The following is a 16,613-nucleotide window of genomic DNA, read 5'->3' on the forward strand; positions in this document are numbered from 1 at the left end:
TCTTTTCCGCATTCTATATTGTTCGCGCCGAAACAATAGTAAATTTTTGCTGTGCGCGAGCGCTTATTCTCCTCAGATTCGAAATACATCCGAATTCCAGCTCGTTGTTGTAATTCTTATAAAAACTATTTTAGGTAGGGAACTACGCTAAAAAAAATCGATTTTTGGCGAAAACATCGAATATTTTTTTAATTTATTATTTTAGATTTCTAAAATCTTTCTTTTATAAAACTTTTTGAGTTGAGTTTCTAAATTCATTTTATATAGCTTCCATGGTATATATTTATTCATTTAACATAATACGACATTCTGGTGCAATCTGTGTTTCTATCTATATAATACAATCTGCAATGAAATATAACTATATTTTATCCAAAATTAGATCTCAGAGTGTGTAAATATAAAGAGTCTCATAAAAATAGACTTAAATATTGATAATCTTTTGAAGGTCAATAAAAGAAACTGAGAACAATTTTATACAAATAACTTTGTAATTTTTTAATAATCAAAGAAAGAGTTAGTATCTGAATAAAAAAAAATTTTTTTTAAAGGCTAACTAATACTTGATTCCCTTTCATTAAATGTAAAAATTAATTATTATGAGTTACTTCAAAGCCAAATTAGAGCAATTGTGCTTGCCCCCTCCCCTGTCAGATTTGTCTTGCCCCCTCGTCGGCAAACCTCTGCCACCGCTCCTGATGGATTTTGAAAAGCCTGTTCAATTAATGACAGATAAATTCTTTTAACAAAAACTGTTTCAAGATTTCTCCAAGATTGTTGGCGAGGATTTGTATATCGTGGGGAGTGTTAAAATAAATATCCTTTTTAACGTAATACATGTTTCATCATATCTTAAAAATGCAGTAAGTTCACAGAATTAAACATATCTAATCTTTAATATGTATTTTCTTTATGCTAAATATTAACGGATGATGTTTAAATACAGTTATTTGCATGAATGCACGAACCCCTTCAATATATAATGAACTGATACAAGAACTATTCAATTAAGTATGATAATTATCAATCATTTTTACCCTTCAACCAACTTCAGTTATTATCTAAAAAATATATATATTTAAAGTAGGAGCAACAATAAAATAATTTGTTTCAAAAGAAAAAAAATTAGGTTTTTTTTTTTTTTTTTCACTGCTGAGTTGTGAATTAAAGAAATGGTGGTCTTTGAAATCAGAAGGGGGGTGGGACGTGAAAGTGCATTTATAATGTTGTGGTGAAAGCTTATAAGCCAGATAACAGCCACGAGACATGGGTAATTACTTTTGTCTTGTGGTCTTGTTACTCGGCTGCGAACCACAAGGTCCCAAGTTCTATCCTAACTCATAACAATACGCTACAATATTTTATCTTCAAAGTATATGTTTATAGGCGACTAAAACTGCCACAAAACAGGAATTACTAAATAAAAATGACTTGCTAAGGAGTTCAAAAACTAAACTATGAAAAACTAAAAATTCTAGTCAGTTTATATTTTATTCAGAATATAAAGTTTTAAAAGGATTTACAAAATAACATTTAATTTGTTTCAAATGTACTCTTAAAACACAGTAAAACCCCGATTAACCAAACTCGAATTAACCTGCATTACGAAATTGCACATTCAATAATCACATATTCATAATCACAATCTGAATGAAAATAATTATTATTTTAAGTTGCTCTAAGATTCGTTGATCAATGAAGTTAAAACAAAACCTGATGACATTCTTTTACTAAAAAGATGGCAAAAGAGTATGGTTCGGAAATTTCTGAAAAGATGCAAGGAGTAAACAAAAATTACCGAGTTTATAAATGATTAATAATGTTATAAAAACTATTACTTAGTGATGCGCCTATTGTAATTTTAAAAATATATGTTTAAATTTAAAAGGATCTTAAGTGTAGCCTACAAAATAATTTACTTAAATTCATTTTACACTCAAAACATTTTAAAATTATATATTGCAGTTAGATAATCAACAATAATTTCATTCTCCAAAATACCCTGTTTGCTTTAGTTTTGGATAACCAGGGTTGTACTGTAATGAAAAACTAAGAAAAAAAAGTTTAAATGCATGAAACTTTTTAAAATGAAAACTTTTAAAATAAGGTATTTAAAATTTTTTAAAAAGATATTTGCCATATTTATATTCTAATATATATGCATACAAAATTTCACACTCTGATATATATATATATATATATATATATATATATATATATATATATATATATATATATATATATATATATATATATATTTAAAAATCTATTGTATTCTTAAAATGATATGAAGCTAGATATTAAACCATTAAGAAAATAAAATAAATTTCAGTAGAAACTGATTGATATTGTGACAATATATTGGCAAGGAATATGTTTTTTATATTTATTCTAATCTCTTTTATCAACCATCTGGTTCACCAAGTATATTTACCGAATTTAATCTCAGTTAAATTCTTAAGTGTAACTAAATGTTTATGAGTGCCTTAACAAAATAGTTTTAAGTATCAAACTGTAACAGACATTTAAATCATGATAATTTAATAAACTTACTCTTGTTCTGCTTATTGAGTACATAAACCTTCCAAAAGAATCAAGTCTCATGATGTCATATGGCTATTAAATAAGCAAATGTCTGAATAATATACTTTTTAATTGCATGTCATCTTTTGTGACAATGCCAATTCATTTTCTTGGTTTTCAACAAAGGCAATTAAATATCTAATGGATCAACTGAAATAGTTTGAATTTCATTGCAAAAATAAAAAGTACTGTTAAAAATAATGCAAGAAATTTAACTATCAAAATTAAGCAGAAAATTGCATGACAACTAAATTAGCATCATTCTAAAGACAGTAGTTTCTCTTTTATATATATATATATATATATATATATATAATTTTAAAATGATGCAAAACTCAATTTTGCGCAATAACATTTTTGGATGTTATTGTAGAAAAACACCAAAGTGCACATTCCCTCTGGAATATGTATACACACATTCCTTCAGAATATATGCATAAGCTAAACCTACAGAATGGAAAAAACAAGCACATGTACGTACACTAACATGTTCTTTATTAGTAGTAGGGATTAATGCTTATCATATAACAATGCAAACTAAGTACCATACTCCTTTTACAATTTCTTATATTTATACATTTATGTAACAAAATGAGAGATCTAGCACCCCAAAAAAACAATAGCGTTCGTACAATATTCACAAAAAAATTTCGTACCTTAATACATCAGCTTGTGCAGATGATGAAGCCATAGGTGGTTCTTTATATGGAACTGAAATCCCTGAAATTCCAGCACTGCATCCAGGATATCTGAAAGTTTCCAATGAAACATCAGCTTGTGCAGATGATGAAGCCATAGACGGTTCTTTATGTGGAACTGAAATCCCTGAAACTCCAGGACTGCATCCAGGTTCTCTGGAAGTTTCCAATGAAACTTCAGCTTGTGCAGATGATGAATCCATAGACAGTTCTTTATGTGGAACTGAAATCCCTGAAACTCCAGCACTGTATCCAGGATCTCCAGAAGTTTCCAATGAAAAATTCTTATCATTGGGAAGCATTTCGCTCTGAGTAGACTTCTGAGGATCATCATACCACTGTAATTCAAAAGCAGGTAAATTTGTTGGCAAAGAAGAACTGTTTTTGTCATTGGAGGGCCCTGAAATATTAATTTCTTTTCATATGGCAATCCTTCCATTCAACTGTAAACATCACATACATTCCAACTGTAAGCATACGCAGAAAAATAAAATAAGAAAATAAATCATAAATATGGGTAGTAAACTTCCATCAATCAGCTAACATATTTTCCTAAAAACATAGAATCCTTTTTATTACAATAACTTTCCCCTAAATCGAATATGAAATATTGCCAGAAGGATTCTCAATTGTAATGAAAATTCCATCAGTGTCAAAATTTTGATAGTTATCAAATCATGATTGAATAAACCTATCAATAAAAGCCTTCTTTATCATTAATACCAGATAAAATAATTTAAAGAATAATATAAAATGAAATTGAGATAAAACATTTTTTAAAGGTATTGAGTTAGGAAAAATTATATAATTATTTAAATATATTAGAACATATGAAGCATACAAATTAAAAAGAAATGGGAGAAAAGATCATAACAATTATTCAGCTAAGGAGCTGGAATTTTAATTAAAAATTAGCTGAGCTTTGGCATTCCAAAAATACTATTGTACAAAAATAAATTTTACACCATTTCAAAATTTAAAAAGTTGTCTTTTTGATTATCTAGTTAAATAATCACACTTGTTCCTGAATTTTGGAAATTTAAAAAAAATAATAATAATTTTGTTATATTTTTTAAATAAATTACATTATTGCCTTGAAATTCAAACTGTTTTCATTCTTCCATCAAATATTTAATAGTGAGATTTTATTTTAGCATTGAAAATCAAAGAAAAAAGATTTTGTTTAGTATCTGTGTAATTTACAAAATGAATAAACAAATGAAGTTATAATAATGTAAAAATTAAAAGATAGATAAACCGCATAATTACATTTTTAATAGTGCTATGATGTCATGGAATTGGCTTCCATAAGAAATATTTATATCCGTTAGAAACATATGCAAGACAATTCAAATAATATGGCTTCAATGTCTGACAGTTTGACAGAATCAAGGACATGAAGTTGTATCTAAATGCTTTAACAGGAAAATATAACCAAATCAACAGGTCATCAATGGCAACTAATCTGAAATAAATCTGCATAATAAAAAGTCCATTATTCCATTAATAAATATTCATTTACCGGAAGAAATTCCATCGCAATGCTCTGAATACAGTAGGGAGGGTACTGATGGGACAAATTCTTAATAGGCATAACATTTCTAACCCCATACTAGCCAGATGCCATACAGGAAGACTTAATGAGGCCACACAACACAATCATACCCCACAAGGGGCACAGGCCATACCTATGCATATGAGAGATTAACATCCAATTCTTTCACCTCAAAAATCTCTACAGCACCCACCTGTGTATCTGTCACTGTCACTGTCACATCCAGAGCCACCTAAACGTTCACCTCCACCAAAATCTCCATCAATACTGCCAACAAATGTTTTGTTCTTTGTTATTTAAAAAAATCTTTTACACTTACAACTAACATTTAAAATACAAATTAATTTAAAATTTAAGAAAAAAGATCAATAAGCACAAAAATTTAACCCTCATAAAAATTTAGATAGTTATGAAATGACAAGTGAATTGATTTAACACAAGAAATAATTCTTATCATGATTGCAAAACAAAATAATTTATGTTTATTATTAATACAAAACTGAAATAAAACGCTATTTTAAAAGCACAAAAAGTTCTATATATTATGAAAGCATAAAAGCACATACAATGGAATAGCATTCGAAAGGACAAAAAAATTAAAGGTATAATCAGGACTGATTCATGGTGATCTTAAGGAAATTTGATCAGTAGCAAAATTTATATATTCATCACATGATGGCTGTCAAATATTTATATATACATCAAATAATGACTATGAACTACTCTTAACTATCTTTGAAGGGATGTAATGATGATTCAAAAAACACCAATGATCAGAACATCTCTCTCTCTCTCTCAGAAAAAATTACAAAAAAAGTGAGACGTTTGCAGCCTGCATTCAGATTTATTATATTTTTAAAAAATTCTAAATTATACTAACACTGAATCCCATCAAACATGAAGATTTCCTGCTTTATCTTTTCAAACTGCAGCAGAATCTGAAAGAAAAATTCACGAATAATGTTTTATTTTTGTTTGTCTTGAATAGATAATAAGTTTTATTTTATTTAATGCAAAAGAACAACTTATAAGGTCAGAATAAAATGGCATTGAAATCAATAAGATAGATAAAATATGAAATGCATTTTTCATCAATAACTTCCAAAAGTATTAGGCATGAAAATTATTTTTACATTATCTTAAAATTCGAAACATTATCTTTTTCCTAGATTTCATAATTTTTTTTTAATTATTCAAGCATATTTTCCAATAAGAATACAACAGTATATAAGAATTCTGAATGAAGATTAAGCGTATTATGAATAATAATACAAAAACATAAAAAACAAAATCACAATTAAAGTTGCTGGCACTTTTTCATTTTTGCTTTACAATCCGAATTTCTACAGGGAAACCATCATTTTTGTTTGATATTTCTTCATTTTTTTCTTGCTATATAAAAAAAATTTTCTGGCTTTTTTCGCACGCATTTAAAATCTTCAAACTGATCTCACTTCATTTTTTTCTCCTTCTTATGCGTTTCATAGTGCATGAAAATAATTATACTCTTTTTAATTAAAGTCATTGTAGAATAAACAAAATTTAATACTCAGAAAGCAAATAAAAAGGGCATTTTCATCTACTAAATTTCAAATAAGTGCCATTTTTATAAATGTTTCTCCCTTTTTTGCAAATACACTAATCATTTGTAACATAAAAGATGTGTGTCCATCTAAATGAGCATTTAGCACTTCCATTTGAAAAAAATATTCAACAACAAAAAAATAATAAAACCTAAAAATACATTTTTCAATTTTCGGATGAAGCCTTTTTTAAATCACAGAAAGTTCATAATTTTAATTGTAAATTTCTCCACCATTTTTTTAGATAATTCCATGAAACTTTTTCCTGTATTTTTATTATGATATAACATATATATTTCTAATTTGACATTTTGGCCAATCTCCTTTGTGGGTGTTTTTTTTTTTTTTTTTTTTTTTTTTTAACTTCCTCCTTTTTTTTTCCTAGGGGTGTCATAACCTGTCTCAATAAATTTAGCAATTTCTTTATTATAAATACATGCGACTTCCCTGTCCATACGAGATGCTATTTTGAATTTATATGGCTTAATCTATATATATATATATAAATCAGTCCTTAGGAGGAAAAAATTAATGCATGATGTAAGTAACAAGTCTTTTTGAGAAACTGTAGAGTCTTCCAGATTCTGTCACAACTGTATATGGATGATTTATAAATTTATAATTATCAACTGCTTTCAAATTCTTAGCTACTTTTGATGGAGATAACACAACTTTTGAAAGATGATAAGCCAATTTAACACTGTTTAGAGAAATTGTTGCTTTTAATAATAACAATGGTAACTGTTTTCTCAATTGTATTCAATACTTTATAAAGAACCAGCATATGACTAATTTAATGGTAGTTGCACACAATCTACTTTCAAAAAGATGCATGACTTTTTTAGTGAAGAGTTGATATACAATAGATTGTTGTAATGCACAGATGTAACAGGATTTATTTATCATATTTTATGACATTTTATGACAAAATTTAGTGATGATATCGTTATTACATTAATGTCTGATACTTCAATCATGCCACAATGGAGACGCAAATTCTGCACAAAATTACAGTTTTTTTTTTTTTTTTTTTTTTTTAAGTTTGCTTGAATACCCAGAAGATTAGGAATTAACTCTGACAACTGGTCATTTTCATGTTTTTCAATTTTCTACTTTAAATGGCAATGAAAACATTCAATTATTGAATGTGAAATAGGATGATAACAGTTTATCTTTACCTTCTAAACACCTAATTTGTGTAAATTCTATAGAGAATGATTAACAGAACTGGGATTCTTGATCCCTAATTAGTAATCCAATATCAAAAAGTTAGAATAACATCCTTTAATTTCAGTTGCTGTTTTACAACAGCATCACTTCTTTCATATCTATTTCTTCTAGTACGAATTCTCAAAAAGCTAACTTTAGGGGTTGCCACAATTTCTGGACTGTACGTTTGCAAAGAGGTGTCAGGTTTATCACATACCAAGTTGCATAAAATATTAAATTAAAAACTTTATTGACTATTAATCCTGACGAATCATGAGTCCAAAAAAGTTAATATAAAAATATATCATAAAAAGAAAAAAAATGAAAAATATGAATAAATTCATAGTTTTATTCAAAGTTCTATTTAAAAATAATTGATTCATGCAAGATCATTTTAATTTCTACAGGCATTTTTTAATTGTATTTATTTTCTAAAAAATATGAATATAGATAAAGATTTATGCACACAACCATTTCCACACATAAAAAAATGCATAATATGCAGGTATCTTGATACATAAAATGCATGAAAAAGTACAAGAATGCAAATTATGCTCACCTGACTGAATGGTGGACGTTTTTTTCTTTCAACATTGCTGCAAATTTGTCCCATTTTAAGCAGTTCTAGGCCCCAAATCATATTTTCTTCACCAGCTTTTGTATCTTGAAGTGATTCTAATTGTCCACTATTAGCAAACAACTGCACATGATCACACTAGATAATAAGATTAGAAAATATTGTATATTAACACAAATTTTAAAAATAACATGCATCAAAAGTCTACTGATACCATCACTAAAGCTGAATCAGATGATATCAAATGCAGCAGATTTCACACTAAGCTATGTTTGCTCCAAAGAAAACAAGCAATTAAATAAAAGTTAAAAATATTTTCAAATAATAACTGAATAATAAAAGATAATTTGCACATGACAAAATAAATAATTAAATTGAAATTAACAAGCATTTTGGTTTCAGTAAGTGAAAAATCTGAGAAATATACATGCGAAAACATGCATAAGTCAGAAAAAATAAAAGTGAAGTTTAAATTCAAGTGATCAGAAAATAATTTTAAGAAGGTAGATGAAGTGAAATAAGTACGCACAAACATATATTTAATATTTCTGATACTCACTTTTATAATCGAATTTCATGATAAAAAAATGCATTTATAAGCATAAATTTACAATTTTCATAAAAAAAAATAATAGTAATAAATAAAAAAAAAAACTTGCAAGTGAAAATAGAAAGACAAACTTCAAAGGAAGATACTCAAAATCCCAAAAGGGAATTTTTGGAGTTGCATTACTAGATATTTAGTAAATAAATAGTCTGAGTAAACTCCTGAAAGGTTATAAACTGTTAAATCTTTTATAACTGCACTGTATAATGTAAATTTCGATTTCAGACAGAAGAGGTGATGAATCAAATTTTTCCTCAGATAATTTGCAACTCAGTTTCACAGTTAAAGTAATAAAGTTAAAGCAAACTTAAAAGGTGTTTTGTTTAGATCATAGGTTCCCAAAGTGGTCCAGGTGGACCCCCAGGGGTTCACAAGTTGTAAGTGGGGGTCCACGAAAAATTTTCTGCTTTTCATAATAAAGAACAAAAATTTTGGCTTGGATTTACCTATCAACGTAGGCAGGTAGCATCATTCACTAGGTAGGTACTCAAAAATATTCGAGACTCAGTTCAAACACAGAATTGAATAGAACAATAGATAATAGTACAAGTGTGCACCACATGTTGGGACTTGCAAAGTCGGTTCGGTGGCAGCAGATGGAGCTCCTGTCATGTTCGGGCGATATCGTGGGTTTATAAGCCCTCTTAAAAGAATAATACCAAGACTAATTACAATTCACTGTGTCATCCACCGACAACACCTTGAAGAGAAAAATTTGAGTGATAGATTGCACCAATCGCTTCAATTTGTGATTAACGAAGTTAATAAAATAAGAAGTAATGCTTTGAATACCCGTTTATTTGCACTATTGTGCGATGAAAATGATGAAGATTTCCAACGACTGCTCTTACATACTGAAGTACGCTGGTTGTCGAAAGGTGCATGCTTATCGAGATTTTACTCACTTTTCGAATCAGTGATACAGTGTCTGAAAACTAAAGCATCAGATTTAAAAGAAAATCTGATCAAATATAAAGCGGACATTGCGTACTTAACAGATTTGTTCATAAAATTCAATGACATTAACTTGCAGTTACAAGGGGACAGCCTTAATTTAATAAAAACAAAGGGTGTAATTTCGGCTTTTCTTGGTAAATTGAAATTAATGAAGCAAAATATTAGTCGGCGCGAATTCTCCCAGTTTCCGCACTTGTCACAGATAGAATGTCTTGATGAGGATATTCAGACATACGCTCAACATTTAAATACCCTGCATGATGACTTCAAAAATAGATTTGGAGATATTCTGTCGATGGAAATACCACTATGGATCATAACCGCATTTGATGAAATGGAAGAGGCGAATGTGGTATTGCAAGAGGAGTTACTTGAGCTCAGCACCAACGAGGAACTGAAGGTGAAATTTAAAAAAGGCTATCAAACATTTTGGCTGCAGGCAGAAATCCCCGAAAAATATCCTGGGCTGTTGGAAATTGCGAGAAAATTTTTGATAGCGTTTCCCTCGTCATATCTTGTCGAAAGAAGTTTTAGTGCCGTTACCAACCTGTTAACAAAAAAAAAAGGAGCAGATTGAACATCACAGAACGGGGAGATTTGAGATTACTTCTTACAAAACTGAAGCCAAATATTGATAATTTGCTGTCAATTCATCAAGTACATCCGTCTCATTAAAAGTATGACTATTTTTTATTGTTGATTTACATTTCAGAGTTCATTGTTGATTTTTTTGTCAATTGTTGATTGTTTGTAATAATAAATGTTTATAATTTTGTATAACCACAAGCATTATTTTAATAAATAGGACACAAGAAAAATGAGCTACTTTTTTTTTCTTCTTAACACCCCCAATTTAGGGTGATATTTTTTAGAAGTTTTGGGAATACAGTAGAAATGTAGCAGCAGGGGGTCTACCGAAAATAGTAAAACTTTGAAAGTGGCCCACGAGAAAAAAAGTTTGGGAACCTCTGGTTTAGATTGAGCCAAATATAAATTTAAGGAGTTAAGATTTTAAAATTCCGAGCAAAGAATATAAAATAAATTTATAATCACAATATACTTTGAAAATATTTAATTAGTAATAAGCCTATAAAACATAAAATCCTAAAAAAAAAAAAATGACTTTAGATGGCTTTTTTTTTTTTTTTCCCACAATTATTGTTAGAAGTTAGATACAAAAAAAAATCAAATGGTTGAAAGTGAGTATTAATTATGCTTCAAAAATTCTAATAATTCAATTATTGTAATAAATAAAAACTCCTGAACAAGAAAAAAGGACCACCATTCTTTTTTGAGTCACACTAATTAATAAAAAGGAAAATACCTGAAAAGACATTTTTAGAACTTACCAAGTATATTCCTTTACCTCGCTTTGCATCAAATGGTCTTAAACCAGTACCTATCTCTAATAAAACCTAGGAAAGCAAAAGTATAAAATTTATGCCAGGTCTTTTAAAACTGCAAGTGCCAAACAAATTCCAACAAGATATAAGTTATATCAAATTAAAACAAATTGCCAAAACAGAATATTCATGTCCCTCATAACAATTTAATTTCTAAACATGCATAATTTATTTTAAAACAAAGAAAATTAAAATAATATTGATTTTATTGAAATACCTCTTACATAAATATTATCTTTTTTTTTTTTACATCTGTTGCAGAATATGACTCTTCAGAATAATATTTTTTCTTGTGAAGCATTTTACATTAGTACTGTCTAACACTTGTAACTCTACCCACATGAATCAGCTTTAAACCTTTTAATAATAATAATAACAACAAAGGAATCTCTCAAAGTCTAAAAAATAAATATTGTCACTTTTAGAAACTAGCTGGTTGACCAGAAACAATGGTTATATTTAATTTCGTTAAAATAATCTAGATATAACTTTATATCCACAATTCCTTCAAATTGTCAGATATTATGCTTTCATTGTCCTCAGTGTGTTCTGTTCAATATATGTATGGATCTTTCCATCAGAGACCAGTCCCATGACTAGCACTACTAAAAATGTAAATGTGCAGTTCATCCATCTTTGAAATTTCATAGTATTTACTTTTTTATCTATCTTATATATTACACAGATATTAAACAAGATCCCTCTTCTTTAACTTTCAACAATGAAAGAAAGAAATTAAGCAGATAAAGTGATTAAATATTTGATTAAACAATGAAAATGGCTTGAACTGAAATAACAATGTAATCTATTGTGCAAAATTAGGGGAGAAAATTTTTACAAAATTGTCCAAAATCAGGAAAAATTTGTTCTGTTAGACTGGTATCACTAAAAAGAATTTTTTTTTTTTTTTTTTTTTTTTTTTTTTAAATTTTGAAACAGCATGAAATTTACTTCTGTGGTATTTCGGAAATTATCGCAGAAAAAAAAAAACGAAAACTTGCTTAATTTTTAATTAAAATTTCAAAAAAATTCTCTCAGAGGTGAACATTTCTATTTCCATGTGTCAAATTTCATAGCTGCAGGTCAAATGGTTAGGCTTGTAGAATACTAAAACATATACATAAACATGCACATATATTCATCTTTATTATTTACAGAAATGTAAATCAGCTTTTCAACAATTTATGCAAAGAAATATCCATGCGGTATTTATTTTTCACAAGCTAAACAGAAGGTGCATTAAATCTAATTTCACTTTAAACATTTTAATGTACCTCTCTTAATTTATGTAAAAAAAACATTAACAGAAAAAAAACATGAATAATAATTTAAAAAGAATGATATTTCATGAAACTCTTACAATGCCATAACTGTAAATATCCAATTCAGGAGATAAGCACTTGTGTTGCGATACTTGACAACCAGGGCCTTCTTTTGTTAATCCAAACTCACCAATCTTAGCATTCATGTTGGCATCAAGAAGGATATTGGAACTGTCAAATAATATTAAAAACATAAATACAAAAAACTGATATATACTATTAAAATTTAAATAAAATTTATACTTTTCCAGTAATTTTCTAAATCAAAGTATTTTTTGTACTGATTTTTCAATGAAAGATTTCTGGAAGAAGCGGAAAAAAGTGGGGCTTCACTACCCCTCAGTTCACAAAATCTTCCATAAACTAGCATTGCACCAGACAAGGACAGCTCAATTTGGCAAATTAGAAACTCAGTAGAAAAATTATAATACCATGTTTATAAAGTGAAAAGTATTCAATATATTTGAATGGCAACTATTTTTACATATCAGTAATCAATGCTCATTATTAAGTCCAAGAAGACATTTCTTTTTGCAGAATATTAGAACATGGAAGCATGTATCATACCATTCATTGGTGTAACTTTTTATGTATTGTTACAAATCTATAATGTTGCTTTCCAGCACGGTTAGTTTAATCACTGAAAAGACTTTTTTACGATCAGCTCTGTTAGATGCTGCTCGGGTGCCGAGTCAGTTATCCCAGAGCTTGGCGACCATTTGGCGACAAAATAGATATTACTGGAATCTTCCAGAATTTTAACGATTGAGTCAATAGGAACCGAGATATGCCTGACTGTTCCAGAACCTTATGTGGAGCTCAAGCAATTTCTGAATTGAGATGTGTGCCGAGTCCTGGTGCTTATTGTAGAAGTAGCATCGAGTCGTGTGCGGAGTAGCCAGTCGTGTAGTAGTGAATCGACAGTTGGATAAAGCTAAAGCGAGGAGACAGTGGAGAATTGCAGACGTTTGGGAGAGACCGTAGAGTGAAGCTACGCAGGTTTCCTCCTCCTGCTGAATTCTGTCTGGCCGCTTGTGTATTGTGGTTGTTTTTACTACAGATTACTACGTTTTGGCTACTGTTTGTTGTAGCGTGCTGATGTATGTTGTCTGTGTTCCTCTCGGCTGTATATTTGTCGTCTTCGTGTTTAATAAAAGTCGTCGTCGTTTGTTACTAAAGGACTGTTTATTTCATCGACTAACAAATCGGTGAAAGAACCCCAGAATTTCCGTAATAAAATACTGTTATATTCTGTGTATTTTCTGTAGGAGGTTTAAGGTCACATTTTCTACCTTGTTATTGGTTGTCTGGTACCAGTAATGAAGTAGAAAATGTGACGAACCGCCTACAGAAAATACATATAACTAAGGATGTCACTGATTACAATCTAAAAAATATTGTTTTATAACACATTAGCCACCTACGCAGCCATTTGGTTCATCAAGATTACAGTCTTGTTTGATTTTCATCACTTATGCATAACTTTGATGTTCCTTATTCCCTCAAAGATTCTTAAAAATCAATTTTTGGTGCGCATTTTAACTGTGTTATGTTTTTACATGAATTATCTTACTGATGTCTGATCTCACAACACCATACTTCTATTAAAAATGTAGTTGCTTAGTCTATTCATCTCTAACTTTCGGACAGCCTGGAGAGAACCAACTCTTACAGCACTGGTTTCATTGGTTCATTCATATCATTCTACAACAACAAAATAATTCTTAACAGACTTACACTATAAGAGATTGGTGACAACAACTTCTATTGTTTTTACTAGATTGAAATCTAGACTTCCATTCACCAGACAAGCAAATATCATAAAGAAACAAAATAATTATAAATCATAAAATCTAGAAAATGTAATGCTGTAAAAAAGAAACGATTGTATAAATGAAATATCGTTTCTTTTTTTTTTTTTAAGTGTTCAGTAAAATTTGAATCAGAAACAAAAATCGAAAGGCGCCCATGTATTTGTATAAATCGAATAGCGTTGTTTTGTATGAAACTGACATACACATTTTTCCAAACAATTTCAATGAATAAGGGATTAAAGCAATAAATAAATGTTCATCTTTTATATTGATTTCTTAGTCTACCGACTAAAAACAATCATCAAAATGCGACATTTGATTCACTTTATTGCTATATAAATTATTCTGCCAAAAATACAGCAAACTGCAAATTGAATAAACAATAAAAGAATCAGATATCCGACATTTTGCAGACACTTAGCTGTCGTCAAATTCGAAAAAATGCGCTTATTTCGATTGCTCGCCATATAATAACCAAAATAGAATTTAAATTATACCTATGATATTCAGTTCTCCCTGCTTCTCTTCACAAATAGTAAAAATTTTTGATGACAAAACCCTTAATTTCTCGATGACTAGAAAGACAACTGCCTCCTATAATCGTCAAATCTGATATGAGATGATTGACTTCTATTTGTAGGAGTCAATACCGATAAAATCACCCTGCCAACATTTGTTTTAGCTAAATTTCCCTCTACCCAAGTTTCATCAAAGACTATAATATCTCTTAATAATAATTTGATAATAGTGATTTTAGTGTTTTATAAAAAAAAAAAGGATACAACTCAACAAGAAAAATCAAAATTAATTTTAATGCAATGTTTAATAGTAATAGGCTTTTACAATCCCCATAAAATTTGTTCTTAACATATCATATCTAGAATATTTTCTCAGTACTAATGTCTCTGCTTTGTATATTATAAAAACTAAACAGCATTGCTCCTTTATAATTTTTAAAATTGATTTTAAATATATACATCTCCAAAACATAATGTCCTGCAATTCCATTAAAATCAGTTGTGAACTGACAAATTTCTACCATCGAAAATTCATTGAATATAAGAATAGACCCAATATCTCTTGCTTCCATAACATACAATTTTCCTTAATAACTAGAAACAACTTTCCATTAGAAGGAACACATTTTGCTTTTATGCAAAAACCCTAAATAGTTAGCTTATGGCTCATTTATCAAAATCATCAATATTGTAGTTTCCAGATAATGGTCTTTTTCCATGTTTTTCAACAATAGACTGGAGTACTTTAGTAAGATTACTATCATTCCACTCCACTCCCCCTTCCAAAAAACTTTAACATTGATAAACAATAGCATGTGTTTGAGAGTGCAAATTCTTTTCACTTTTAAAGATAGCTATTACATAAGATAATATCTACAATATGATCAGCTTAAATATCATGCTCTCCCCATAAATTAGAACAAAGATTAAAGAACAGTACAAGACATAATTCAGAAAATCACAAAATATGATATTCATGTATAATCGAAGTACAAAGCAAAATGAAACTTCCAAACATGTGCCAAATAAAGTTATAGACTATCTCATCCCTTAAAATGTAGTGGAATATATCATTTCCATAACATCGATTTGTCTGGTGATTAATGTTTTTCTCATGTTGTAGCACAAAAATAACTAAATTCTTTTCTACAATTTTAATAAATTCTTAAAAAGTATATTAAGTACATCTTGCAATAATACTTTAAATTATTTAATAGAAATTCAAGTACTTTTCATTGTTACTACAAAATACTTTATATTATTGGTAAATATATATATATATATATATATATATATATATATATATATATATGCTGTTTTTTGTCATGTAATTAGATATATTGAAACACATTATCCTTCTTTAAATTTGAGTTTTTACTCTTTTATTGTGCACACTAAATTAATTGAATTAATAAGTAAAGTCTCTTAAAACAATACAAAAATCACAAAGGCTTTTGAGTTTTGTACAATTGAAACTCCAATACAGAATGATTTCATTAATTAACCATACATATTTTGATTTAATAAGTAAATAATTAGGTTGCATGAATCTTAATCTCTTTCTATTTCAGATTAAAGATCAAATTTTAGAGAAAGTGACAGCCAGAGAACACAAGAGGCATATAGCACTATGAAAGAAATAAAAGTAAGATTTACAAAATAGTATGAGATGACGACTAACAAAATCATAAATGTATAAACATTTTGCTGAAGGAGCTTTTAATACCAAGCTACAAATAAAAAGCCGAAGTTTTCATACAATAATCTTGGCAAATCTGTTGATTGCC

General features: G+C 28.7%; 1 protein-coding gene across 5 annotated transcripts in view; it reads right to left on the bottom strand.

The window, feature by feature from the left end:
- LOC129976188 (uncharacterized) overlaps positions 1-16,613 on the bottom strand; it is a 37,871-nt gene that overhangs the window by 9,711 nt on the left and 11,547 nt on the right. For 4 of the 5 annotated variants that reach the window (XM_056089630.1, XM_056089632.1, XM_056089629.1 and 1 more), the window contains 5 exons: positions 12,533-12,665; positions 11,119-11,184; positions 8,188-8,343; positions 5,717-5,774; positions 3,240-3,681 (listed from right to left, as the gene is read on the bottom strand). In XM_056089630.1, the coding sequence (XP_055945605.1) occupies positions 3,240-3,681; positions 5,717-5,774; positions 8,188-8,343; positions 11,119-11,184; positions 12,533-12,665 (855 nt within the window). Of the gene's footprint in view, positions 1-3,085; positions 3,682-5,716; positions 5,775-8,187; positions 8,344-11,118; positions 11,185-12,532; positions 12,666-16,613 lie in introns of those variants that run through there. The other variant, XM_056089631.1, reaches the window with a different exon arrangement.

Source organism: Argiope bruennichi, chromosome 7 (assembly GCF_947563725.1).
Source record: "Argiope bruennichi chromosome 7, qqArgBrue1.1, whole genome shotgun sequence".
Classification (NCBI taxonomy): Eukaryota; Metazoa; Arthropoda; class Arachnida; order Araneae; family Araneidae; genus Argiope; species Argiope bruennichi.